Source organism: Penicillium taxi, assembly GCF_028828555.1.
Source record: "Penicillium taxi strain IBT 34144 chromosome Unknown utg000004l_segment0_segment0, whole genome shotgun sequence".
Classification (NCBI taxonomy): Eukaryota; Fungi; Ascomycota; class Eurotiomycetes; order Eurotiales; family Aspergillaceae; genus Penicillium; species Penicillium taxi.
In genome coordinates, this window is record NW_026643206.1 from 4,936,056 (window position 1) to 4,963,083 (window position 27,028).

The 27,028-nt window shown below is 45.8% G+C and overlaps 12 protein-coding genes across 12 annotated transcripts; 5 read left to right on the top strand and 7 right to left on the bottom strand.

Annotated features, from left to right (window-relative positions):
* Nucleotides 1-829: 829 nt before the first annotated feature.
* Nucleotides 830-1,723, top strand: N7495_006712 (uncharacterized protein; the record flags this gene model as incomplete). Its single annotated transcript, XM_057209363.1, has 1 exon — nucleotides 830-1,723. The coding sequence occupies one exon, from the start codon at nucleotides 830-832 to the stop codon at nucleotides 1,721-1,723; it is 894 nt and encodes a 297-aa protein (XP_057063137.1).
* Nucleotides 1,724-2,501: 778 nt separating this feature from the next.
* Nucleotides 2,502-3,752, top strand: N7495_006713 (uncharacterized protein; the record flags this gene model as incomplete). The annotated part of the gene is made up of 1 exon (XM_057209364.1): nucleotides 2,502-3,752. The coding sequence occupies one exon, from the start codon at nucleotides 2,502-2,504 to the stop codon at nucleotides 3,750-3,752; it is 1,251 nt and encodes a 416-aa protein (XP_057063138.1).
* Nucleotides 3,753-4,843: 1,091 nt separating this feature from the next.
* On the bottom strand, nucleotides 4,844-6,169 carry N7495_006714 (methionine aminopeptidase MAP1; the record flags this gene model as incomplete). Its single annotated transcript, XM_057209365.1, has 3 exons — nucleotides 4,844-5,506; nucleotides 5,568-5,966; nucleotides 6,038-6,169. 3 exons carry the CDS (start codon nucleotides 6,167-6,169, stop codon nucleotides 4,844-4,846), a joined length of 1,194 nt encoding a protein of 397 aa, XP_057063139.1.
* A 320-nt stretch (nucleotides 6,170-6,489) lies between these two features.
* bna4 (kynurenine 3-monooxygenase) lies at nucleotides 6,490-8,408 on the top strand (the record flags this gene model as incomplete). Its single annotated transcript, XM_057209366.1, has 3 exons — nucleotides 6,490-6,607; nucleotides 6,931-7,145; nucleotides 7,209-8,408. 3 exons carry the CDS (start codon nucleotides 6,490-6,492, stop codon nucleotides 8,406-8,408), a joined length of 1,533 nt encoding a protein of 510 aa, XP_057063140.1.
* A 191-nt stretch (nucleotides 8,409-8,599) lies between these two features.
* N7495_006716 (aldo/keto reductase family protein) lies at nucleotides 8,600-9,613 on the bottom strand (the record flags this gene model as incomplete). The annotated part of the gene is made up of 2 exons (XM_057209367.1): nucleotides 8,600-9,262; nucleotides 9,320-9,613. 2 exons carry the CDS (start codon nucleotides 9,611-9,613, stop codon nucleotides 8,600-8,602), a joined length of 957 nt encoding a protein of 318 aa, XP_057063141.1.
* Nucleotides 9,614-10,225: 612 nt separating this feature from the next.
* On the bottom strand, nucleotides 10,226-12,036 carry N7495_006717 (WD40 repeat domain-containing protein; the record flags this gene model as incomplete). The annotated part of the gene is made up of 2 exons (XM_057209368.1): nucleotides 10,226-11,827; nucleotides 11,923-12,036. 2 exons carry the CDS (start codon nucleotides 12,034-12,036, stop codon nucleotides 10,226-10,228), a joined length of 1,716 nt encoding a protein of 571 aa, XP_057063142.1.
* Nucleotides 12,037-12,827: 791 nt separating this feature from the next.
* Nucleotides 12,828-13,476, bottom strand: N7495_006718 (cornichon family protein; the record flags this gene model as incomplete). Its single annotated transcript, XM_057209369.1, has 4 exons — nucleotides 12,828-12,920; nucleotides 12,987-13,053; nucleotides 13,124-13,279; nucleotides 13,373-13,476. The coding sequence occupies 4 exons, from the start codon at nucleotides 13,474-13,476 to the stop codon at nucleotides 12,828-12,830; spliced, it is 420 nt and encodes a 139-aa protein (XP_057063143.1).
* Nucleotides 13,477-14,283: 807 nt separating this feature from the next.
* Nucleotides 14,284-17,689, bottom strand: N7495_006719 (putative ATP-dependent permease ADP1; the record flags this gene model as incomplete). The annotated part of the gene is made up of 3 exons (XM_057209370.1): nucleotides 14,284-14,520; nucleotides 14,575-16,017; nucleotides 16,076-17,689. The coding sequence occupies 3 exons, from the start codon at nucleotides 17,687-17,689 to the stop codon at nucleotides 14,284-14,286; spliced, it is 3,294 nt and encodes a 1,097-aa protein (XP_057063144.1).
* A 689-nt stretch (nucleotides 17,690-18,378) lies between these two features.
* On the bottom strand, nucleotides 18,379-20,462 carry N7495_006720 (uncharacterized protein; the record flags this gene model as incomplete). Its single annotated transcript, XM_057209371.1, has 3 exons — nucleotides 18,379-19,542; nucleotides 19,596-20,380; nucleotides 20,438-20,462. The coding sequence occupies 3 exons, from the start codon at nucleotides 20,460-20,462 to the stop codon at nucleotides 18,379-18,381; spliced, it is 1,974 nt and encodes a 657-aa protein (XP_057063145.1).
* A 559-nt stretch (nucleotides 20,463-21,021) lies between these two features.
* On the bottom strand, nucleotides 21,022-22,335 carry N7495_006721 (putative aminotransferase; the record flags this gene model as incomplete). Its single annotated transcript, XM_057209372.1, has 3 exons — nucleotides 21,022-21,721; nucleotides 21,772-22,235; nucleotides 22,303-22,335. The coding sequence occupies 3 exons, from the start codon at nucleotides 22,333-22,335 to the stop codon at nucleotides 21,022-21,024; spliced, it is 1,197 nt and encodes a 398-aa protein (XP_057063146.1).
* A 569-nt stretch (nucleotides 22,336-22,904) lies between these two features.
* On the top strand, nucleotides 22,905-23,920 carry N7495_006722 (short-chain dehydrogenase; the record flags this gene model as incomplete). The annotated part of the gene is made up of 4 exons (XM_057209373.1): nucleotides 22,905-23,104; nucleotides 23,164-23,240; nucleotides 23,305-23,388; nucleotides 23,451-23,920. The coding sequence occupies 4 exons, from the start codon at nucleotides 22,905-22,907 to the stop codon at nucleotides 23,918-23,920; spliced, it is 831 nt and encodes a 276-aa protein (XP_057063147.1).
* A 640-nt stretch (nucleotides 23,921-24,560) lies between these two features.
* N7495_006723 (putative C6 transcription factor) lies at nucleotides 24,561-26,963 on the top strand (the record flags this gene model as incomplete). The annotated part of the gene is made up of 6 exons (XM_057209374.1): nucleotides 24,561-24,575; nucleotides 24,673-24,996; nucleotides 25,052-25,262; nucleotides 25,311-26,573; nucleotides 26,634-26,788; nucleotides 26,841-26,963. The coding sequence occupies 6 exons, from the start codon at nucleotides 24,561-24,563 to the stop codon at nucleotides 26,961-26,963; spliced, it is 2,091 nt and encodes a 696-aa protein (XP_057063148.1).
* Between the last annotated feature and the right edge of the window lie 65 nt (nucleotides 26,964-27,028).

The window sequence follows — 27,028 nt, forward strand, 5'->3', positions numbered from 1 at the left end:
TAGCACAATCCATTTTAAGAAAAATCAATAAAATATCACCGAACTATTCATTCGATTCGTGAGATTAACTTAGGATCTGGTTGTAATCAAGACTTCTCAAAACGACAAAGTGTCTTTAAGAAATTAAGGCAAATTCTATTCTCTGGAGGTGATGGCCTTTCGTAGGTCTGTTTTCGAATATAGCTGTATAGTCCTATAATATTTTTGTGAGTGTGATTTCATTTCCACTCAAGGTAGGTAGCACCATACTCATATGAAGCCGTGAGAGAAATGCCTATTGATCGGTTTGATAACATCATTCGATCCATTTCGTATGGTACGCTCGACGGCCAAAGGTAGTAGATGAAAATTAATGTCAGTCCTGTGATGAGGTATTTTAAAAGCATCTTTGTGCTCGGCCGAGTTGGCGCAATCGATGGATTGCGGGGTTGTTTTTGAAACATCGGACGTTGTAGACATGGGGGAATTATGGTGATAGTTCCAAGGAATAAACAGACTGTGCTTGGGGAAATTACTCTTGGTTATAAGGCGGCTGCTATTTCTTTGCAGGTGGATTTCCGTCGCTGCCTGATCAACATCATAAGACAGCTACCAGATAATAGATAAACATGTAGATACTTGCGAACCATGGACCTAAATCCTTAAGCTGTGGAAACAACTAATAAAAACCACTCGCTATGATCTTCTATAAAGTCACAATCAATGACCCATTTTCGACGTAATTGGTGCTTTTTGACTCGCTCAGCTGTACGAATATAACTTCATCAACGAACTTCATACCTTGGAATTCAATCGATAACCGGACTCAGATCCACCTAAGCTAACCAATATGAAGGATTTTGCAGCCGGTGATGTTGGGGCGTCTTCTCAATCATCTACTGCAGAAATACGTCCTGACTTGACTCGATTTGATCAACTTCGGGCAAATCCTCCGAGCGTTCTTGTTGTACCCCCAGATGCATGTGAAATTCACCCATCATCCCTCGACGACATCTTCAAGGCTATTGGTCTTCTAAAAGACCAATTTGAATCCGATAAGCCGCCGTCCTCACAATTTATTCACGTCATGAACATTCCATCGCCACTCCTCAACAAAATTGAAAATGACACTGGCCTCTTTCAAGGTGTCCAAGCCCATATCGTGCATAAGCAATCGGAAATATTACTCAAGATATCACCAGGACGCGATCATGAATCGATTACTGAGAGATTTGCCGAGGAAATAAAGACGAAACTGCGCTCTATGGGTGTTGCTACGTGGAATGGAGAGTTTGAGGCAATTGGTTCCACCAGGATCTATGGAGATTCATCAAGTAAAGAGCCAGCCTGGGCCATGGCTCCCAAGAACACGATCAACCCCTCTCTTGTTCTTGAAGTCGGATTCTCGCAGTCTTATGCCAGTCTCCTAAATGATGCTGCTTGGTGGTATAGTAATGCAAACACCAAGGTAATCGTTCTTATCAGCATATCGCACAGCCCCGTCCTTCATGTGGCTTTCGAAGTCTGGTCCGAGGTGCCCAATACATCACTCGCTCCGTTCACAAAATCTCGTCCACAACAGGTCCTACAATGCACCCAAAGGGCCCAATACCAAGACGGCCAAATTACCGGCGGGCCATTAACTATACCTTTCGATAATATCTTAAATCGAGCGCCCCGAGGTATTGAGCAAGACATCATCCTCAGTCCCGCTATATTGGCACATATTGGCGCGGAGGCATGAGATATCCACACGCATTGACATCATTTCTCAATTTTTTATTATTTATTCTTGTATTGTTTTACTTTTTTGATCATGTTTAGAGCTAATTGAGCAGAGTGATTTGAATCTCCATTCACATCGTCCCGATGATCAAAAACTTTTAGTTTATATTTTCAAGATTGATCGACGGGATAGGCCGAGATCTAGAAAGCCTTTCATGGCTGTTAGCGCTCTAGATCAAAGCTAACTATAGTTAAAACTGCTTGTTTTCTCACCTAAGAAATCCTTTTCTACCTAATCAAGGATCGCTTTGGTTTCAAAGAAGCACATGTTACAGGCTGGGCGCTTACTGGTTAGATTTTTCTAAACAACTATTTATTTACGCGACCGAACAGCGGCTTAATATAATGCTTTAGCACTCTATTTCAATGTCATATCCCAGGTTTCATTATATTCCTGAGGTCCTGAGTTGGGGGCCACGAGGCTCCTCTGCATAGATATTTTACCGCCCCCAGTTCTTCCTTCGGCATTTGCTTTTCCAAGTTTCTATATAGCAGGGGACATTATGAATGATTATTACCTGGGCATTGATCGAGAAGCTCTCAAGGTTGAAACTGGCGCGAGATAACACCTAAGTATCGCGTCTATTAGAGGCTCAGGGCTTCAACAATTGGAGGTATGAGTTGCTTCATCGATTCCGGCTCTGGGCATGATGATGCCAGCTTTATGATAATATTGAAGATCTCGTGCGATATTTGATACTGGAGTATTGAGATTTTGCTCACACTTTGCTTTATAGATGCTTTTATCACACTCATCTCTTTTGACGACGATATTTCTGCAAATACACGCCTTGACAGTCACGGCACTTCCAAGTTCCTCTAACGAAACATCTTCAAATGCGACTATCAGGGTCGATTTTGGTAGAATCCCAGATAATATTACCAGATATATCCATTCTACTCCCGAGTACGAATATCTTGAAACTTCGCGTGCCACCAAACGAGACTTGTATCAGCTCCTTCTTCAAGAAGAAGCAGGTGACGAACTGAAGTTTGTTTCATCACCGGATGAAATAGAGCCAACAGAGGAATATTATGCCAACGCGGGTTATGCTTTTCTGAGTGGTGCTGGCTCAGGCGTGACTGTATATGTCCACGATAGCGGGATAAATCTTCAACATGCCGAGTTTACATTAGCATCACCTCCAGATGTACAAAAGGGAACTATTGAATGGCTATACCCTGATTTTGACCTTGAGTCTATTCCATGGGGAAGCTGGATCACAGAGCCAACACATGATCCTATCGGGCATGGCACGTGTGTTGCAGACAAGATTGTGGGTCAAATGTTTGGCGTGGCTAAAGGTGCCAGTCTCAAGATGGTCCCTGTCGTAAGTATAAGTTCTGACTTTTGGCTGCAAGCTGGCCTAAGAACTATTATCAAGGACATCAAAAAGGAGAGAGAAAAGGACCCCAACTTTATGGCAGTAGTTAATTTCAGCTATGTGCTTACGGGGCCTTTTTCAACACTGGTACAATCGGATTACTATGATCTTTTTAAAGAGATCCACGACCTGGATGTTGTTATGGTAGCAGCAGCCGGGAATTGGAGACCAGGAATGAGTAAGCAAGTGACAGACTACCCAGCTGCTCTGGTGGGATCTCTTCAGAATATGATTGTGGTTGGGTCAGTCGATGTCCATGGTCACGTATCAGACTTTTCGAAGACTGGAGATCTTGTCTCGGTTTATGCACCTGGGGAACGTTACTCAAAAGAAGAAGGTATTGAGTGTGCCGCAGGCAGTACTACAAGCTCAAATGAGGAAGACATCCAGTATGGTGTGGTTAAGCAAGAAGGCACTTCCCTTGCTGCACCTATTGTTTCCGGACTTGCCGCGTACTGGTTGTCGATAGATTCAAGTTTGAGAAGAGGGAATACTGTTTCGCAGAAAGTGAAAGCCAGGATTGTGGATTTAGCTTGGAGCCGTCAAGGTCTCGATATAAATATACCTGCTATTTGGAATGGCCAGGATGGATCGGGATGCTAGAAACTGACCAATGTTCAGTTAAATGGAAGCAGTGTACTTAAAACAAATCATCTCAAATAAAAAGAAATCATTTTTCGATCCCTATTTATATAGTACCCCAAGCAAAACCTATGAATTCCCATGAAGTAAGTCCAAGTCTCAGAATGCTAACATTTAAAACAAGCTTTTTCGGGATTTAAACGACAAAAAACAGAAATTAGCAGGACAAACGAGCAAATCGAGCTTACTCTGTGGAGACAACAGGAACAACTGATAGATTAGGAAGTGTTATTGGAAATCAGAGCCAAAACAAAGGAAACAAAATTGTCTCCAGATATAAGTGATAATTCATGGTTGGATTCTAATTCTTGCAGAGTCTGTTTGAGTCTGTTTGAATTCTGCGCATCGTCCCAAAATTAGGGCTTCCCGTAAAGCGATGTATCGGACGCAGGGAGCGGAGGGGTAGATGAAGAAGGAGACCTAGGAGAAGCTCATAGAAGAAAAGAAGTCAGATGATCCCTGAAACATAGGTATCACTTATATACACATCCTTCTTAGTCAAGTCACGCTTGTCTGCCTCTCCGTATACTGTTAAATCAGATCAACACCTGAGTCTTCCAATTATGCCATTTTTCTCCAGCAGACACGTTCTTACTCAATACAAAACGGGATCAACTCCGGCAGAAAATAATGCCTCGCTTCCGACTTCCAGACACGCCTTTCTTATGTGGCTATTACGTCTTGTTATCACCAGCGCCACTATGTAAGCCTTTTGTCCTTTATAACTTCAAATTCTGCACATGACCTAGTTCTTATCTAGGCCAGTGTATTGTCTGCTTTAGAGCCCATTTCGATGCTGAGGCCAGCCAGGCCTATGAGTGGACAGAACTAACTCCGATCCAGCTTAAACAACCACTGCCGAAAATACTTAAAGACTACCTTGGAAAGACTGGCAGTATGACTGGCGTAGCTATATAATCTTTGACGTAGTATAATTGTGACGTTAAGCGATATTCAATTCAATATCAGAGACATTGAAAGTTCATAAATTTTCTCAGGGTATTATAAATCTAAACAGATATAAAATGTCTCATAAAATATCCTGTACATATCTACTTTTCAGTCTCAGCCACTTCTGTGATGGGCATAGGAACGGGACCACCGGGGGATCCTGGCAGACGAGCTGTCAGTACCTCCACTCCGTCCTCAGTGACAAGAAGAGTGTGCTCAAATTGAGCAGAAAGCGATCCATCCGCAGTGGTGCTGGTCCAGTCATCTGGCCATGTACGGTCTCGATATGTGCCAATGTTGATCATAGGCTCAATGGTAAAGCACATACCGGGCTTAGCGGTACCCACGGCCTTGTTCTTGGCATAGTGAGGAATATTGGGGGCACAGTGGAAGAGTTGGTTGATGCCGTGACCGCAGTAGCTCTTTACGACACTACATTTGCGGGACTTGGCGTGCTTTTCGATCACGGTACCGGGATCACGGAAAAGCATGCCAGGCTTAACGAGCGCAATCGACTGATCCAGACATTCACGCGAAGTCTCGACGACTCGCACAGCGTCTGGGTTTGCAAGAGCTTTCTCACCCACATAGTAGGTCTCGTTAATATCACCGTGGAACCCATTGTGGTATAATGTCACATCAATGTTGATGATATCGCCATCCTCGAGGGGCCGTTGGTCGGGAATACCGTGACAAATGGCCTCGTTGATAGAAGTACAGACAGATTTGGGGAAGTGCATGTAGTTGAGTGGGGAGGGATAAGACTGAAATATTGCAGGTCAATATATAAATCTTGAAATGAATCCATTCCATGGATTAACTCACGTCGCGCTCGAGACAAGCCTTGTGGACCAACTCATCGATATAGTCGGTGGTCACACCAGGCTTCGCCGCGGCTCCAGCAATATCCAGAACCTCACGAGCAAGGCGGCAAACCTTGCGCACGCCCTCTTGCTCCGCCTTATTCAAAATCTTGATGCTGTGTTGACCAAACAGTTTCTGCTCAGAGCGGGGAATGCCATCACGGGCGTAATCCGGGTACGGGATCGACTTGGGGACGGTGCGGGTTGCTGACAACGGGTATACGGGGCGCAAAGATCCGGCGTAGTTGAAAGATGGGAAAGGATTGAAGTTGCCGGTAGCTGGATCAGGTTCAGAAACTACCTTTGGAGGAAAGAGATTGGTGAGAATATTACCAGTCTTATGGGTGGCCTTGTGTTCGCTCTAATATAACAAATCAGCGAAAATGCTTATAGGATCACTAGATGTGCGTTTATTCAAGTGCGCCTACCTACCCAGCTCCGCTTAAAACAGTCTTGCGAGCAGAAGAAGCTGTCGGTGCCCTTCTTGAGACAGGTTGGACATTGTAGGGTTCCTGCGTCTTTCCCGCAATCAACGCCAATGCATTTGCGAGGAGCAACAGCCATCTTGATTTTGTGGCACAGATAAAAGGAACTTAAGAGGTAAAAAGAAAGTCACTCAGTATGTATTCTGAGGGAACTTGAAGACTTTAGAGAAATGGACTACCTAGTCTTCAATAGGCTTAGCGTATGTCAAGTGATGTTTCAGGCAGTAAGGCAATAAGGCAACAAGGCACTCAGACCATAAACCAATCACGGGAATTTATCGGTCCTTTAAAATTTGTCTTTCGACATCACGTGAAGTTATTCCTTGTTCCTCCTTCTCATCTCGCTTCCTTATTTCTCTCGCTTCTGGAATCGACTCTCTTCATTGCGACAGCTGTGTTATGGCAGCTCCACCTAAGCAGAAGGTGGTTGTGGTGGGTGCAGGGCCAGTGGGGTCCCTGGCCGCGCTATATGCAGCTTCCCGAGGAGATCAGGTCGAAGTATATGACTTGCGCGGAGGTATGTTCTAAATCTATCTGTTTTTTGCTATCATCACCCCTCTCTCGTGATAATGCGAAGAATATATAAACGCAACATATAGAAAGCCTGAAGCATGACTTTGACTGGTTATAACTTCTGGCAAGTACCATTATGTCAACTTCAATGTTGGCAGGATCGAAGTCGATGCTAGTGCGATCTATCCAAAGTTCAAACCTCACGTGCACATTGTGATCTGGATATTGATTTCTACCACAATCGCGATGGCAAATACTCCTATCATGCCACTCAACAAGTTCAATTGCCGTATTTAGCCGGACAAAGTACTAATCATTTCTCCGTAGATCTCCGAGACCCAACCACAATTCCACTCAATTTCACCAAGTCTATCAACTTGGCTCTTTCGGAACGGGGAATTCACTCTATTCGACAGTCCTACCGCCAGGGTCTGACCGATGATATTCTACGTGATACCATCCCCATGTATGGGCGCATGATTCATGGTCGAGAGCGGGGGACTTTATGGAAGGCCGCTCAGGCCTACGATATCCATGGCCGGGTAGATGCACCCACCGCGTATATCCACGCAATATTGCTAATCTGATTTATGCAAAATATATAGGCTATTAATGCCGTTGATAGAAGCTCTCTCAACAACGCTCTTCTCGATGAGTTAGAGCGTAGCCCCAACGTGAAGCTATTCTTCAACCACAAACTGACAGGTGCAGACTTCAACACCAACAAGGCTTGGTTTGAACGCCGTATTCCCGGAGAAACTCCTCAGTGTGATGATCTCGGTGTGGCTGGACGAGTACCTGAGATTGAGGTGTCCTTCGACTATCTCATTGGTGCCGATGGCGCGCACTCTGCTAGCCGGTTCCATATGATGAAGTTCGCACGTGTCGACTACCAACAGGAGTATATCGATACAGTGTGGTGCGAGTTTCGCATTCCGCCCACTGAGAATGGTGACTTCTCAATATCGCCAAATCATTTGCATATCTGGCCAGGCCGCGAGTTCATGTTCATCGCGCTTCCGTCGGCAGATAAGTCGTTCACTTGCACATTGTTCGCACCGGAATCACACTTGGCCCCCTTAGAAAACGCACCAAAGGCTCTTCATGAATTCTTTGACCTGCATTTCCCAGGTATATGCCCCGAGCTTATTGAACCAGAAGCGCTGAGCGAGCAGTTCACGTTGAATCCTCATCTCCCTTTAATCAGTCTCAAATGCAAGCCGCATCATTTCAGCGCTAGCGTCGCCATTATAGGTGATGCAGCCCACGCTGTACTCCCGTTCTATGGCCAGGGACTGAACGCCGGATTGGAAGATGTTCGTGTTCTGTTCGAGCTCCTGGATAACTTTGGTGTCTATGACAGCAATATTAGCGTTTACACCCGCAGTGTGCGACGTGGCGCTGCATTCCAGGAGTACACCAAGCAGCGCTGTGACGACACACATGCGATCAACGACCTGTCCAAGCAGAACTATCTGGAGATGAGGTGGGGTGTCAAGTCACCGCTATACAAGCTGCGGAAAATAATTGAGGAAACCATCGACCAACGATTTCCGTTCCTGGGCTGGAAGACCCAATATGCCCGCGTCAGTTTCAGTAACCAGCCGTACGCAGAGATTGTCCGAGCTGTACAGCATCAAAGCCAGACGTTAGGAATTTGTCTTGTCACAACGCTGGTCACTACTGCCGGCGCCTTCTCAGTACTCATGTGGAAATATCCACGGTACTTTTCGCCTATGGGCCTTATTCGATCCTCCATACATCAGCTGGCAGGATTCTTGGCGCGTGCTACAAGAAAGAACTGATTTGTTCATGCACATTTCAGCGTGAAAAAGGCGATTACTCTTTCGTTTTGTTCGAGAAATGTTGCCATACTTGTAATTATAAAGTGAAAATTGACTGTACATTGAATTATAGCGAGAAATCCTTTTAATTCGAAATATGAACACTATACGTGATAAGACCCCTAGACTGGGTGACTGAAAGGATCTTGGAATCAAGCGTTCAGATTATCCAGGGGAGACTCATTCTCCACAGTTTTCCACACCTCCGCAACCTGCTCCGCGAGCTTTACATCAAGAGGCCCCTTATCAAGGCCATCAAAAGTTTGATTGAGCTGCTCTATAGTGCGCGAGCCAACAACCACACCATCACCAAGCTCGCCGCTGAGAGCGGAGTTGTGAGCGACCCATCGATATGCCAATTCAGCCTTGGGAATACCTGATTCTTTCGAAATCTTCTCCCACAATTTCAGACCTTCCAACAGGGCCGGCTTGTTGTAAAGCCTGTGGTACACTCCACCAATTTTTGAAGTCTTCTCCCACCGACCACCAACTACTTCAAAGTTCTCGACGTCTTTGGTCAGAAACCCCCCTGCAATTGGCGAGTAAGCGTAAAATGCAATTTTGTGCTTCCGCAGGGTAGGCAATATCTCTTTCTCTGCTCGACGAGCAACAGCAGAGTAATTGCCTTGATAGATGCTTGGGAGGACATAGCCTTTCTCGCGACAGATACGAACTACTTCTTCCACCTCTTCAGCTAGATAGTTTGAGAGGCCAAATCGTTTGAATTTTCCATCCTGATAAGCGGAGTTGACGGCCTCTAGAAGGGTTTCTAGTGAAATTCGACGATCTGGACCATGAATATAATACACATCAATCTATGACTCAATAAGTAAAGGTCCCGCCTGATAGATTGGAGGTAGTGCGAGATTTACCTGATCTGTTTTGAGCTGCTTCAAACTCTGATCCACAGTAGCCAGAACAGATTCTTTAGTAGACGGGACAGGGGAGAAACCACCGGGGTACTTTGTATCAATGGCGAAACGGGATTTAGCATCAACGTTTCCAAGTAGCTCCTCTGACTTGCCATAGATTGTGGCAGTATCAATTGTTTTGATTCCTCTGCTAGCTGCCAGGTTCAAAACCTCATTGATATAATCGAGAGAGGGGAATAAAGCCTCGCTTTCGATGAGGCCGCCCCCGAAGATAAACTTGACTGTGGCTGGCATAATAAGTATATTGCAATAGAGATAGGAATAGTTCAGTGAAGTGTGTTGCTTGTTTTTTAATGACTTCCAAGATTGAGATCCCAGGAGCCTCTCTTTATACCATCATGATATATAATTTTGGGGATCTGTTCTTCGATCCCCTCATCCTCCTGTGACATGATCTTTGGTATAGATCGATTACAAATTTACATCCTCCGAAAGACCGAAAATTGAGTGCTTACCAAGCTATCCGAGCTCTATTTAACTAGGGCTAGTTAATTACTTCGATAATCCGTTGCTTACGGACGATCGACGGACAAACAATGCCAAAAGGGCCGAACTAGTTGATTTTTCGTAACTATACATAAGTACATAAACTTAGTAATATGATAATACGATGGGTTGTTGTTGATTGACTGACTGCCCAGTGTTAACAATAATGTTAAATATCTTAATCTAAGTAAAAAGGGAGGTAAACATGCATATGCTTAGGCATTAGTAGTTGGACTAAGGGTTATCTACAGATTGAGTAGGCAAGTAAACAAGACAAGACTGCACTTGCATGACCATTGAAAGATGAAGGGCCAAAATACCCAGGTACTGGCTCCAGGAAGGTTGGTAAAGATTAACCGACTAATCCCAATACTTGATAAGGCCATCCAGTCCACCAGTAACTACCTTGCTCGTCTCTTGCGGATGCCAGTCCAAGCAAGTAACTGCACTACCATCCTTACCAGCTTGCATTTTATGATACATTTTGCCAGTCTTCCAATCCCAGAAGCAAACATAGCCGCCGCTATCACCCGAGACAATAAACTGGCCATCGGGTGAAAATTGAAGATCGATAGCGTAGCCAGCATTATTATGACCGCGGAAGCATTTCTTTCGATTCTGTCGGAATTTGTCTGTGGCTCCGTAGACCAAGATCTGATTATCGGCTGATTGGAATGCAACGTACTTTCCATTGGGGTGGGGAGCGGCGCGATTCAATGCGAACATGTAGGGTTCGGCAATGAACTTAATCGGAACGGGAATACCATATTCCCATGCGCGCAGGGACTTGTCATCGGATGTAGAGATGAAGCGGCGATTGTTGTCCACGAAGGTAAGAGTGTTGACAGCTGCTAGATGGTGGTCGTATTCTTGGATCAGCTTGCCGGAGCGGGTATCGAATTGCACAATTTTCTTGTTGGACATGCCTGCCAAAAACTCGTGCGAGTGCTCTGGGTTTGGGTTAAAGCGCACTACGTGCGCTGTCTTGCCTGTTGTGAACCGACCCAGACATTTGCCATACTCTGTGTCCCACAGCTTGATGTTTCGATCGAATGAAGCAGTAAGGAATGTCTTCCCTGTCGGGTCGAAGTCTGTGGCTGTGATTCCCTTGTTGTGTCCGGAGAAAGTGCGCAGAAGCTCACGCTGATGGTAGACATCCCAGATCTTGGCTTTTCCATCGGCAGCAGATGAGAGCAACAAGTGACCCGAGGTAGGGAAAAAGCGCAAAGATGTGATGACCGAGGCTTCCGACTTCCATGTATGCACCAGTTTCTTGGGCACGTAGTTCTTGATACTGCCAACCTCCTTGTGCAAATCGATATCCAAGTCCCGAGGAACATGCATATAAGTACGACCAAGGTAGTCGTGCTCCTCGGAGCCATGGAACTCGGTATGTTCGACCTTTGACAAATCGCCCTGGTAGATACCAGCGGGTCCTTCCGCAGCGGGCGCGGTAGCAAGGGTCTCATCCTCTTCGACATATTCCTCATCACTGGCCAGAGGGCGATCCGCGTCCCCTTCATACTCTTCGTATTCATCTTCCTTCTCCCATTTTGCCCACGGACCAAGGTACGCGCCCTCGCCTTCGAGAATATTCGCCTTTCCCCTTGCTTCCCGCTTGCGCTTCACTCCCCCTTTGTGCTTGTATTGTACAACATTGAGGCCTCCATATTTCTCAACGTTTTCCATGTCGCCAACAAATTCAGTCGGCCTGGTCGGGTTGCGGGCGTATCCCAAATTCTGAAATGTTTGATGTTGCGTCCTGAAGGTCGACTCGCTCATAGCTATTTCTTGAGCAAAACCTGTCGGAAGGTTCTTGCGCGCAATGCCGTTTCCAGGACCGGCTCCTTTGAAAGGGTTTATTGGGCCTTGCACCGGCCGTGTCAAATCATCGTAGGTGGCGTTGAAGGTGAGCTCGGTGGATGATGCGTTGGCTAGGGTCAACGCCAAATTTTCTTGATCCTAAAGGGTAGTTAGTTTTACCCGATCAGAGAACTGTGTATTTGGTGCCATTGGATTGATTGCAATAGCGAGTGCTGGGGTGTAGGGGACCAAACCTCTGTATTAACTTCTGGCGCCGCAATCACCTGGGTAGCAGTGGTATCGGGGGCTTTGACCAAGATAGAATCATCGTCGCTTGAATCATAGTGAGCGCCTAGTAAAGACGCCATATTGTCTATGGTGGAGCACGAGAAGGAGGGAGTGAGTAGATGAAGAAATGAGAGTATGTAGGCGGTGAAACTTTGCCGTTGCGCGTAGCCCACCGCCATTGATGTAAGACAAATTAACTGCTTAATAATTAAAGTGGCCATTTATTTATTTAGATAGACTCTAGAGCCTGTAAGATATAAAAACCTTAGAAGTAAGAGAAACATCACAAAGACACCTTAGATACTCCAAGCAAATCTTAGCTTGCTCCATAATTACTTCTGTCTACTCCGTACATTAGAGACAAGACTGGGTATCATACGCGATGCATTTCCAAACCGCTTAGGAGTATATACAACTTACAAGCCGAGATAGCATGGTTCACGAAGGATAGAAAAAAAAAATAAGGAAGTATAAAACCAGAGAAAGACGTCAGAAGAGGATGTCTTCGAACCATTCCATGCTATCACCCATCACTCGCCACATCGGAAAATAGCCAGCAGATAATCTCTATTAATCGTCACTGCACCCGGAATTAAACCCTCTATATCAAGATAGAGAAAAAATGTAGCGCACAAACATCAGACATTAGATTCATCCTGACCAGACAGCCTAAGCAGCGAGTAACTGCCAGATAACCGTGGGAGGGAGACTGGCTGGAGAGCGTATTCGTAACGTGTCAAACAATAATTAGGCCAAAATCACAGGCACTAGTAAGATGATATAGAAGCAACTACGCCGTTGAGAGTACGTTGCCGATGTCATGCTAGTTGCGAGGTCCATGGCGCATGGCATGATTGGTCTCTGAAATAAATCAGTGGCCCTCGTCGCGGATCAGAGCGACGATCATGCTGTAGAGGTAGAAGAAGAACATCAAGAGGTGGAATCCTAGCTTGATGAACGATTCCTATAGATACGCGCACACAAGTTAGCTTCGATTATCGGTCATGGGCGAGGCAAGACAGCTACTGACCTTCTTGTGCACATTCAGCTTGCGGAAGATCTCTGTCGCATCCAGCAGGTGCTGGTTGTCATAGATCCTACACGAAAAAAAAAAAATTAGTTATTGTGCGGCCGGGGGGGGGGACTTCAAGCCGGGAGGGTACTTACTTCTTCGCATTGTAGGCTAGAAGGGGCAAGTTCAGGACGATGGCGACCCAGTAGCCATTGATGATGAAGAGGATAGTCAGGAAGCCGTGGACGGCAGCCTCAGGGATTATGTAGGCGTTGAGGCGGTTGCACAGATCGATGGGATTGATGTAGTCACTACGCGAAAAGGGGAAGCGCAAGTTAATCGTGTCCAGCCAGACCGAGGATTATTCAATCGAAGGCTGATTGAATTGAAGACAGAAGACTTACCATTCCAAGTCGCTATACATGATCGTGAAGAAGACCTGCAAGAAGAGGTTGACGGCGTTGATCAACACCGACAACAGGTAAAGCCACGCTTCGCCAGACATCATGGGCACGGTATTGATTCCTCAGAAGGAATGGCTCAAATTTCAATTACTAAACAGCACCTTTTTATTAGCTAATGACCACTTCGACAAGTAGAAAGAGGATGGAGGTAAGTCGGGGGTTCCAAGCCGGAGGCCGGAATTGGAGATAGTTTTGTGGGGTTCTCGGCCCAAGGAAGAGCGCAGAGAATTGAGGCAGAGATCGGGGCCACACTCACAAATCGGGACCTGCGTGAATTTAGAGCGGCAGGTGGAGATAATTGAAGTACGAAATCTGCAGAGCCTTGGAAGTGAGGAGGTGGTTAGCGAGCTCCGGGCGGTGGGCAGCAACTGCGGGTATTAGTGCGCTAATACCAAACCGAGGAGCTGGAGACTGTAGTAGATATACTTTCCAATGTTGTACCAGACACTGAGGGTAAGTTTGTTATATCAAATGGCCCAGGTGTAAGTGAAGATATAAGCGCGTACAGGGCTTGGAAAATCATGTCGAGGTTACATTTTGGATGACCAACCGTATGACGTCGAACACGTGTCTCCACATTACCAAGTCTATCAGTGTATTCTTATTTTCTATATGATTTGGAAAATTCATGGTCATAGGGCACGATATACATACATCTACTCAGTTCAGTCCGAGTCAAGACCAGCCTAAATAAATACACTTTAATCTTTGATACAAGCGAGTTCGTCTTCACTTCAATACACAACATCAACTGTAAAGCCAACGAAATATAATACCCTAAAAAAAAAGCCGAAAGTGAATGATAAATTATCACAGTGATCGAAGGCAGGTATTGCCGACCGAAATAGAAGCTAGCGCTTCTCAATAAGCAAGAAATGCATCGCTGCATACGCAATAATAAGACAGGCCCCTGCAATAACAGCGAGGCCAACAACGTCGTTCCAATAGGCAAGTGTATTGAATCCAAATGCACTGAGAATTGATGCGCCGGGAACTTCAATGTCCAGGCCGTACTTGTGGTCAATCAAGGTGAGGAAAGTGACCTCGTTAACGATGAGAGCTTCAAAGGCATAGTGGAAGATAGAAAGCTAAGAGGGTTTTTAGTAAGGTGATTTCATGAGGGGGTAAACGAGTAGACCTACACTTTGTAGCCACAATGCAGATGCTGGAATTGCTTCACGGTTTAGCAGAAGACCAGCGAAGAGAAGGCTGAACAGCATCACTAGACTGCCAATCAAGTTGGCAACCCCACCATCGCGGAATATGATGCCAACCAACAGCGAGATAGTGGCAGCTGCAAGATTAAACAGTACCAAAACCAGCAGGAATCGTAGGAACTCAGGCCATGCGGGGATAAGTCCAGTCATAGGGTAAACAATGATACCCATAATCATGGGTGGGAAGAGTCGCAGTGGCACAATATCGAAGACGACCTTGGCAGCAAAGTATGTAAAGGGGTGGTAGTAGCCATTAGCACGCTCGCGGACAAATAGCAGTCTTTCAGTCGAGAAGGTTGTGAGACTAGTGAGAGTGCTGAACCCAAACAGGGCAAGAACAAAGAAGAAGAGACCAAGGCGGTTTTGGAAACCCTTGATGTCATCAGTCAGTCCATAGAAAAGATATCCAGAAAGCACAGCTAGCAGAATGGAGATTGCATAGTGGGTAAGCATCAGCATAGGGTTACGGTATAGGTTACGCCATGTGCGTTGCGACAGAATGACAAATTGCCTAGCCAGACCGATCCGGGCATAGCTCTTCGACTGCGCTCCAGTCAGACCAGACACGATGTTCGAGTTTGACGAACCATTTGCAGCCTGGGCAGACTCAACGGCCGCCAAAATCTCCTCATGAACTGAATGGCATACGTCAGAATCAGCATAGCTAGCCACCAAAATATCAAGATCGGTCACAGAGTTCGCTGGAGGTGGAATCTGGTCTGGATCAAGAAGAATTTGTGGGGGAGCATTGCTTTGTTGGCGAGAAAGACGTAGCCATTGGTTATTAGTGTCAGTCACATCGGGTACAGAATCCTCTTCATCAGTCTTGGACGCGATAGACTTTGATGCAATAGACTTTGATGTGATAGAGCGAGCCGATTCCTTGCGTCGTGAATAAAGTTGGTTATCCTGCTGCTGCTTCAGAGAAATACGCCGTTTGTTCGGTGGTTTCAAGTTGGTCTCCGTAGTGCCACTAGCGTTGTCTTCGATGCTCACGCTTACGTTAGATGCACTGGCGACAGATTTGATACCCCTCAAACTGCTCGTAGCAGTCTTTGGCGGACGACCGTCGATGGAGCCATCCACATCATCTCTGTATGAATGAACCCCAGCGTGCATGGTAAGATCAACTAGGTAATCCGCGATGTTGAATCCAGGTGGGCACGAGTACCCAATTTGGTCAAAGTAACGCTGACACGAAGAGAAAGGTCCAGAGTAGACAGTTCGTCCGCTTGCAAGAAGGATCAATCGATCGAAAAGAGCCACAATGTTCGAGCGTGGTTGATGGATGGTGAAAATGACCGTGCGATTATAGGTTTTGGCCAAAGTGACCAAGCATTCAACTACGTTAAAAGCGTTAAACGCATCCTAAAGGTAGATTTGTTAGTCGGTAAGTCTGAGTAAGTACTATGATGAAGACACATACCAATCCACTAGTCGGTTCATCCAGAAACAGAATGCTGGGGCTGGTGACCAGCTCACAAGCAATACCGACTCGGCGTTTCTCACCACCAGAAATTCCACGGCCTCCACTTTCCTCTGACCCGATAAGTTGGTCTCCGATGTGGTGAATGCCTAATTGTTTCTCAACTTCTATGACTCTCTGCTCTTTGAGGGCTCGACTCATATCCCGTGGCAGTCTCAGCAGGGCACTGGTCAAGATGGTCTCATGCACAGTTAACGTCGGAAGCATTGTGTCCTCTTGGTCCACAAATCCGATTAAGTTCTTGAAATCCTGGTCTCCAATCTGCTCGCCGTTGACATAGAAGTCACCCTGCACCGTACCCCGTTTATTCTTGCGAGCTAGTATATCCAGAAAAGTCGTCTTTCCCGCACCGGAAGCTCCCATAATTGCAGTGATTTGACCAGGGTGAGATGCTCCCTGGATATTAGAAAGAATTTCTCGATGATTCAGATAATACGAAACGTTTTCCCAGGACAAGCTGGCTGGTCTGTATTCTGCCTGAAGTCTCGCCGATTCGTCGTCAGAGTCATCTGACAGAGAAAGGTTGATGTAGCCACGGCTGGCAGCCCGGCGAGTCAAGTACCAGACGATTAAGATGACAGCAACGACGAAAAGAGCAGAGCCTGCAATCACACCCGCAATCAATGGTGTGTTGATTCGCTTGATAGGGCGTTCGTAACCTGGCATATCGGTCTTGTACAGACACTCTCCTGCATCACATTTCAGAAAGATGCTCGGGTCACCAAAGACACTACTGATCAAGTAGTTCATCTGGGGCTCTGAGAAAACACTTGTGCTGCCTTTCGAGTCTGATTTGGTGGAGAAGGTAGCTGGACCCTTGATCATCTGGTCAAGGAAGTCCCCAAGATCAATGGAGCCATTCTCACCACAAAGAAAGCGACCTGGAATACAGCTGCAGCGGAGATCTTGGCACTTGTAGCTGGTAGAGTTGACGTCATAATCATTCTGCATGTCCCATTTACAATTATCCAATTCGCAGAAGAAGGACTCCTTCTGCGCGACCCAGAATTGGAAATTGCAGGTATGATTGTTGGCCTCGCAGGAAAATGTCACCTGTGGCTTCCGTCCATCCAGTTGATCAATGATTTTTCGGTTGGTCACGTCACACATTTGGAAGTTCTCCTTGATCGTAACACCTTCCTTGTAGCATGCGCCATCTTTACCCTCAGGCATCATCGCATCACAAGCGTTATCATTTTGGCAGACATTGCAGTTGATACCTCCCCAGCCATCCTTGCAATCACAGGACTGGCCTTTCCGCTGGGGGCGATTCTGGCCGTCAGCGAGTGAGCCGCAGACAGGCAGAGAGCAGTCATCTCCACCAAAACCAGGTGGACAAATGCATTTGCCATTGTATTGATTGCAGGCTGCGTAGTGGGTGCAGTTGGAGGCGTCTAGCAGACAGTTGAAGCATGGAGGACATTCGGCGGGTCGATCATCGAAGAGGGAATAAGGTTGGTAAACAAGATTTGGATCAGAAACATCACTCCATGCTACTGTCAGGATCGCTTGGGAGACCAGAGCGATCACTGGAAGAAATGCAGTTGGTCGCATCTTCCGAGGTTGTTGATAGACAGCAGGTACATAGAGGTTGGAGACGGAGGTTGGGGTGTTTGGCGGAGTGCTCAAGTGGATCAATCTTATTGGCTAACCTTGGATCCATGTGTCAATATGCATATGCAGTGACACAAAGTACAAGGTCTTCATTCTTCCTAAACCCATTCACGGATCTTTGAGATTTCAGGTCTTTTGCATTTTTGCCTCTAGTGCTCTTTTCATAACCTTGGAAATGGATTGAAGGTGGCTATAATAGATCGTAGTAAGTAAAACAATTACCCACATACTCCAAAACTGCAAGATGTCAGAGTTCCTTCTCGGTGTCTCGAAATTGGAGCTTTTTCATGTCTAATTTGATTTGATTAGATACAGCTAGCCCTGTAAGGAGTCAGATACTACATATCTACCTAGGTAAGTGAATAAATATGGAGTAACAATAAATACGGTAAACTGACGTCATAGTCGATAGTGGATATCTATCCCAAATAGGCTTAGCTTAAACCTTCCACAACAATATAAACATTAAATTGTTATTCTGACCTCGGGAATAGATAATTGAAATGTCTGGTAGTGCATGAGATAGCGATAATTCTATTCAAGGGTATCTCAAGAGGGGTTTAAACATAGAAGAAAATAATGTTCAAACAGACAAGAGAGAAGAACAACAGAACAACTTCCAAGTTCACTTAAAGTCGAACTTGGCCCCCATTCAAGCGATCCCAGTGTTTCTGTTCGAAGGGAGTGTATGTATTGTCCTGTAGCCAGTACAGGCGATCATTCTTTGAAACTTGCGTAATATCCACCCCTTCTGTACGGAGAACACTTTTCTGCTGCTTATTATTACCAGTGGACTGCATCTGTGGCATCACACGCAGGAACAGCGGAGCTGCAAAGCGCGGAAGGTTCTTGGAGATGTGGGCAGCCAAACTGTCGAGCATTTGGCGAGATGGCTCCAGTGCCGGATCGGATGTGTTGCCGCTCGCGATTTGCTGGTTGAGTACAAGAGCAGCACACCCAGCACGACCATCGTGGTGGGGGAGAGCTACACCATAGACGTTGCATTCATGTACATCGGGATGGGTGCCTACAATCTCAGCCACTTCACTGGTGGAGACATTCTCGCTCTTCCACCGGAATGTATCACCCAGTCTGTCGGAGAAGAACCAGCGTCCCTCCAAGTCCCATCGAACCATATCTCCAGTGCGGAAATACGCGTCACCCTTCTTCAAAACGTTGCGAATAATCTTGCTATCGGTAGCCTTGGAGTTCTCGAAATATCCCTGGAATTCGGCTCTGGTGTCATTCGCGTCAATGACAAATAAAAGCTCGCCAGGCTCGCCTCGGGGTACGTTCTTGCAGAAACCAGTCTTTGGGTCGCGCCATGGCTCCTGTGTCTCATACTCAACGTACACGATTGCAGTTCGATGCGCGAATACTTTATTTCCAATAAATCCGTTACGGCCAATGGCGCCGGCGGTAAAATCATTGCGTGACTTGTTCCATGAACCAAAATTCGCCTCGGTGGCAGTGTAAAATTCAGCAATAGTTTCGATATTGAAGCGGTCTTTAACGCGATTCCAAATATCGGGCCGAAGACCATTTCCAATTGCCAATCGAATGTTGTGCTTCTTGTCCAAGTCCTCGCCCGTAACCGCATCGATCTCCGGCGGTACACCTAGGATGTAACGAAGTGTCTCGCCCACATATTGGATCACTGTTGCATTGTTTTCACGGGCCTCTTTCATGAAGTTTCGAGCGGAAAACTTCCGACCGATGATTATAGTAGCGCCGAAACTTAAACTTGGCATGAATCCAAGCAAAAAAGCAGAAGAGTGGTAAAGGGGCATGCACTATAAATCGTTAGTATTTGACCGTGGACATCGCAGAGTCACTATGATCTTACTGTGAAGAAGCGGTCTGATGAACTGAGATCAATCCAATCGCCGAAGTATACAGCTCCAGTCCAGCATTTCTTCCAGCTTACAATGGCCGGTTTCGGAAGGCCAGTGGTTCCACTAGTATAAATCAACAAGGCCATATCGCGTGGCACCAAGCCACCTCGCACCTTGTCATCATCCCTTGCCGGCTCTGTCGCCAGAACCTGTGCCTCCACCTCAGAAGTAGCGATAATCACATTCACTCCACCCTTCCCATCGCGGAAACTAGGAGAGCAGAGGATTTCTAGTTGCTCTGGTGGGAAGGAGCTTTTCAACTCTTCATCCACAATAAGCAGCTTTGCACTCGATGTACGAATGGAGTGTGTCAGAGGTTTGCCGGTTAAATTGTAGTTGATAAATGCCGGGACTGCTCCAATGCTCCATAGACCAAGAGTCATGAGGAGGAATGTATCGGAGTTCATAAAGTCCAATGCCACAATATCCTTTTGCTGAACACCGTGAGTATTTTTGAACCACGTTCCGTATCGTAGGGCCATTATGTACGCCGCATGGAAGGTCCATGATCTGCCATTATATACAAGAAACGCTTTACCAGCAGTCTTGGGAGAAAGGGCGTGATCCTCGAGGGTGTAAAAGAGATTCATGCGATCGCGACGCTGGGCGAACTTTATTTTCACATTCATTTTGATGGCTGAGCCTACAAGGCCCATGTCATAGTAGAGGGCGCATTTTGCGTTAAGGTAGGCCAAGGCTGTTGCAGCGGCGGGAAGAGCAATGCTCAAGGGAACATCTGTGATAAATCGAGTGATTAACAGGTTAATTTACCTGAAGGAGCCGGGATACATACCAGCTAATGCGGCGGTAAGCGACATAATCAAAGACTATTGGCCAGTATGTTGCAGGACCTTAGAAGTGGCGTCTTAGAGTTAAGAATTATGTCGGTATTATAAGATTTCCCTTGCAGTAGATTGAAAAAGCAAAAATCATGCAATGAGAAAACAACCTTGGAATTCGAAAGATGAGGGATTGATTACACCATGTCCAAAAGTACCGAGGTACGGGTACGTTGGGAAGGTTGGCTCCACGCCCGGCTGAACCGGCTCACGCCAAATATTGGCACTAGCCGCATTCGGATACTTGCCGATCACTTCTACTGTGTAGATCACTTTTATATTCATTTCTACCTCATTTGTGCTAATGTCTGAGCAAGCTCAGCTTGGGTGTGCATTTCTTTATGTTTATGCTCTATAGAGTGTCTCATTGCACGGGTACTAAGACCATGTAACATCTCTAGCGTAATGAGACTTCTTTTTATGTGCCAGAATTCCAAATTAGACACTGGAGGTTACAGGGGGTGATTAACTGTTGAAAAGGATATGACTGAATCGTATGATTCAGGGGTTCTCGTGATAGCTGTGGAAAATGAAGTAATCACAGTTGTGTATACTCCGTGTCCATAAACTCTCGCAAGGCATCCAATCCCTTGGTTAGCACTTCAGTCTCACTAACATACCCAAATCTAACATATCCTGCAAATTCCTCTCCGAAGCATCTACTTCCCGGAACAAGCATCACACCAGTCTTCTCAAGAAGCCTCTCACAAAAGGCAACATCATCCACTGGCTTCCCCATTTTTGAGAAGCGCACGAATGCAGTTGTTCCAGCACGAGGCTTGACCCATTCACATGCCCATCGATGTGACTCAATGAACTTCTCAAGAATAGCCAGATTTGTTCGAGCCAGTTCCAAATTCCGCTTAAGGAGATTATGTATGCATTCTGGTGCAAGGGCAAACCTCGCAATGGCATCATCAATCTGGCCAACTGAGATAGTAGTGTAGTCTCGAGAACTAGCACAGGTCTCAATTATCGAACTATCTCGTGAGGCTATCCAGCCTACTCGAAGACCCGCAAGGCTGTAGGCTTTGGAAATGGATCCTGTGACTATGGTATGTTCATAGCCAAGTGACAAAAGCGATGGAGGAAACTGCGAGTCCATGGGACTGATATTGTGAAAGAGTGGCCGATATACTTCATCAGCGAAGAGAATGATAGAGGACTCGCGGGCGATATAGACCAAATTCTGGAGAACTTCCCGCGGTATGATGGCACCAGTGGGGTTTTGTGGGTTACTACCGTATTGTTAGAGATGGTTCAAGGATCGTTACAGCTTGGGCCATACTTGATGATAATCAATTTGGTGTTGGGACGTATCAGACCCTTCAACTCTTCCAAATCTAACTGCCAGCCATTGGCTGCTTTCGACTTCCAAAAACTAACATCAGCACCTAGTGATGCTGGTATAGAGTATAGTTGCTGGTATGTCGGATAATGGCAGACAACATGATCACCTGGTCCAATCAGGGAGTACAGGGCTAGGAAGTTGGCCTGGATTGCGCCAGCAGTAATCAGAATATTGCTTGCTGGCAATGGCGTTGGTGTTTTCACGGAGTATAGATCAGCCAAGATCCCTCGAATACGTTTAGAGCCACGGATTGCCCCATATGTGAGCTTTGTAGATTGTAGTTGGCTTAATGGGTTGGTATCTTTGTCCTCTGATAGCGCTTGGAGGTCGTCAACGGAGATAGATGCACAGCAGGTCTCGGCTATGTTGTACTTGGCTGTATTCTCGTACTCATCCATCCACTAAAAAACAAGAATGTCAGCTTCCATCACAAAACATGACTAAAAGTTTAGGGTAACTCAGGCACACCTGTTCTACTGCAAATGCTTCAATCTTTACCATATCGCTGGATTTTTGAATTTGGGCGTGAGTGGGAGCTGATTATTCAAATACAATAGACTTGAGAGGTTCACAAACGTAGCTTATTCGTGATCAGACTGCTGCACTTTACTCATCCTCTATTAATGCGGAGTCTTGACATGTGCGGAGTATTAGTCATGCGTGTCCTATTGCGTCACGTGCTTCCCCGCATTCAAGCCAATAAGGGAGGTAAATAATATAGTAAATATTAATTTTAGTTCGTAACCGATAATTCATCAGATTATATATTCAATATCTAGATAATGCAAGTTTTTATCTATCAGACAGCCTTTTTAAATTACTGCTTACCTCCTGACTATTGCATACTGTGACATTATTATTTATTTGATTCGTTTTTACTTGGATGTGTACATTGTACTTTTATTTTTCGTCGTTTCGGAGTTGGATAACCCCGAAAGTGACGTAGACAGTACAACCCCTCACAGTACCTGATCTCCTGAGGTCGATCAACTGATTTCATTCTACAAAAGACATGATACATCCCACAAAACATACACCGAGCTTTTAACGATATTTCAAGACACGCAAACATGTCTATGACCGTTGAAGATTGTGTTCGTGCCCGCGAGGGATTTCCTCGTCCTGTCCCTGATATCCCATCCAACGCCGTAGACCAATTCAAGCTGAATGGGAAGGTAGTGGTTGTGACTGGAGCTGCAGATGGAATTGGCTTAGCAGTGTGCGAGGCTATGGCTGAAGCTGGAGCTGATGTTGCCTTTTGGTATCACTCGTGAGTAGTATACAGTGAATTGCCCAAAAGCAAAGTGAGCTCACGTTGTAATCTTGTAGGAATGACGCTGCAATCCTCAAAGCTAAGGACCTGGCTGCTTTGCATAATGTTAAAACATCTACCTACAAGGTTGATGGTGAGTTGTCTCCTAAAGACTTCTAGAATAATACGAAGTGCTTATGATTTAATGTTGGGAGCAGTTTCGGATCCTGCTCAGGTTCAATTTGCCATAGCCAAAGTTGTGCATGAGTTTGGTGCGATTGATGTCTTTATTGCTAATGCGGGTGATTATTTATCTCATTCTAAGGTCACTTCTCCTTCAGTATACTAATTAATCTATCAAAAGGAATGTCTATATCGAAACCTATATTGGAACAAACTCTCGAGGAGTACCGTACGCAGATGTCCGTGAATGTCGATGGCATTGTCCATTGCTCCAAATATGTTGGCAGCCTATTCAAAGATCAGGGATACGGCAACCTCATCATTACATCAAGTATGAGTGCACACATTGTCAATGTACCAGTTGATCAGCCTGTGTACAACGCAACCAAAGCATTTGTCACTCATTTCGGTAAATCACTTGCACGAGAATGGCGTGAATTTGCACGCGTAAATATTGTCTCTCCTGGATTCTTCGATACCAAGATGGGGGCCGGTCCCTCGGCTGTTAATGAGGCCTATCGTATGGCGGCTCTAGGACGACAGGGTCACACGAGGGAGATCAAGGGATTATACCTTTACCTCGCTAGCGATGCCTCGACATACATGACAGGTAGTGATCTGTTGATTGATGGAGGATATGTTCTCCCTTAAGATCAGGTAGAAGGAAGGTTGAGCTACTTCCGTAGATTGTGGTGTATCTTTGGGCAAGCTTGCCTGGGTACTTAGGTACTGAAGATATCCCGAAGTCTGTAGTAAGTGGTACCTAGGTAGTAGTGTGCAGGTACTCAGGTGGGCTACAGACCACCAGGGCATGAGACTGGCGCTTTTGTCAATGATTAACCCTACATAGGTAACTCGAAGGCTGTTAGCGATTGAATGGTCCAAATACATATATTTACCGTACAAAAATGAAATTTGAATGTACTCGTATCCCAAGCTCAATTGAGACTGATAGAAGTACATCACTGGTCTATATCAACAAAAAACCAGGAACATAAGAAATAAGTTGATATTTGAAGGTTGAGCCCGCATTGTTAAACCAAACAGTTCGAAGCGGGAGCTGACTTGCCACTTCAACTCCTCATCCCATTTTGCGCCAGCGAGATATCAACCCTTGCGAGCAGTGCAAATACTTTTAACATCAAATTATTGATCGACCTGAGCTAGATATCACAAGTCTTTGTCCATTATCAACTGTCATGTCTGACACTACGCATATTAATATTGACCCGAGTGCGGGGTCTGATTCAGCACCGAAAAAAAGAACTCGGGTCCAGCTTTCATGCACAACATGTCGAATTCGAAAGTAAGCTTCCTATGATTTTAATCAATATGCTATATACCTAAGAATCAAAACTAGACTGAAATGCTGTCGCTCGTATCCATGCACTAATTGTAAAAAGCGCGGCGAGGAGGCTTCATGCACTTTTGTTGGCCGCGGGCCTCGAGGCAAGAGCCAAACAGGGTGCTCTAGTTCTACAGTGGTGCAAGACCGCTTGAAGCACCTGGAGAATATGGTTATGTCTTTGGCAAAGATACAGATACCGAATGAGCAAATAACCGACTTCAATACTGGCCGACCAGAAAATGTCGCAGTCTATAATACTCCACCTTCCACCAGTAATCGCGAAACAAGATCATCAGCTCATGATACAGGTAAACTGGTCGTGAAGGATGAAGTCACTAGCTATATCGACAGTGCGAACTGGCGTGTTATCCTGGAAGAGGTTTGTTTTCATCCTTCGTGTCTGTCTACATGGAGCTGATTGACCCATGGCGTAGATCAATGGAGTAAAGGAATACCTAAATGAGCAGGAAGAAACTTACAGTAAGAATGGATTTGAGGGTGATCCATATGATAAATCATCACCCGTTTTACTGCTTGGAATGAGCAAGCCTGTGTCCAGGGAAGAACTGCTGTCGGACATTCCGCCGCGCTCAATCAGCGATCGACTCGTCTCTCGATTCCTTAAGACCACAGAGCCAGTATTGAGTGAGATTTCATTGAAGATCATATGAATTACTGCTAATCCAAACCCAGTTACCATACATGTGCCCACATTTCGCAAGGAATATGAACGCTTCTGGAGCAATCCTGACGATATGTCGCTGACCTGGATTGGATATCTGTACTCAATTATCAATCTAGCAGTCGTAGTGTACATTCGAAGTGAGGAACCTCTACCACTAGACATGCAAGACCCAATGAACACCTGGGATGTATTTCGGAAGCGAGCTTCTCAGTGTCTCGTGCAGGGCAATTACCTCTCACCGGGTAGACACAAATGCGAGGCCATGTTCTTATATTCCATGGTTGAATTCTATCGCAATCAAGATGCGCAGATAGGAGTTTCACATTTATTCGGCATGACTATCCGCCTAGCTATGCGTATGGGCTACCATCGCGATCCAAGCCACTATTCCAACCTGTCACCATGGGCCGGTGAAATGCGTCGACGCCTATGGGCTGTCCTTTGTCAGCTTGATGTCCTCATCTCGTTCCAAGTTGGACTTCCACGAACCATCCTTTCTTCTTACTGCGATGCTGAGCCGCCTTCTAATCTTCTGGACACGGACTTTGACGAAAGCTCTAATAAACTGCCATTTCCAAGGCCAATAGAAGAACGGACACCTTCTTCATATACAAAGGCTAAATCATATCTCATGGATGTCTTTGGAGAGATTGTTGACCTGGCATATACCCGAGAACCCGCATCCTACGATAAAATCAAGACCCTCGATCGTCGGCTGGATGAGGCGCGCAAACGACTTCCGCCATTCTTCAAGATACGGCCCATGGCGGAATCAATAGGGGATCCGTCATCTTTAATAATTTCTCGATACGCTCTTGAACTTCTCTATCAAAAAGCCCGTATAGTCCTGCATCGCAGGTACATGGCCGATACGCAGGACAAGTATTGCTACTCCAGAAACGTTTGTCTAAACGCGGCCAAGCAAACTTTGCAACATCATAGCGAGATTTGGATCGAGTCGTTAACCGGTGGTCAGTTGTATACCGATCGATTCCTGATCAATTCTCTCCAAAACACGGACTTCATGCTTTCGTCCATGGTGTTGTGTCTGGCATTGATACAGGATAATGAAGGTGGGAGTTCATCTCGCTTGGAAGTCCATGAACAAAAAGAACTTCTTGCATTGGTTGAGACAACCTATGGAATATTTGGGCAGAAAAAAGGCCGGTCTGTCGACGTACAGCGTGCGTATGTCGCTTTGGGCATAATGCTCAGTCGAGTGAAAGGTACCCAGATCGAAAGCCTCGAGCAACCAACTAATTCAGTTGATGGTATGTCGCACTGTTCCATATTTTGAACCAGAAGCACTAATCATGGGTTCAATTTCATAGTGGGCCTCCAACTGATGCCCACCACAATGGACCAGCAGCAGTACCCTTTCTCCTTCGCTGAAATGCAGGATATAATGCAATCGACAGAAACACCCTCCTATTCGTCACTGGGTGTAATTGAAGACATGCTCAATACTCCTGCTCAGATGGACTGGGTAAGATTTCTCTTCATAGCGTTGCCACTTCAAGACTAACCTTTGACTACAGAGCCTTTACGACAGCCGCATGTACGGAGTTGAAACTACAAATCGCGATAAATGGATCCCAGAATCTGCTGATCTATCTACTATGGACTTTGGGCTTTATCCTTCGGGGCCCTCCGAAATGTAGCTCAATCATTCAAGTGGATGAACGGTACATTTCCTTGCCTCTAGAAGAACTTGTATAAAGTTGTC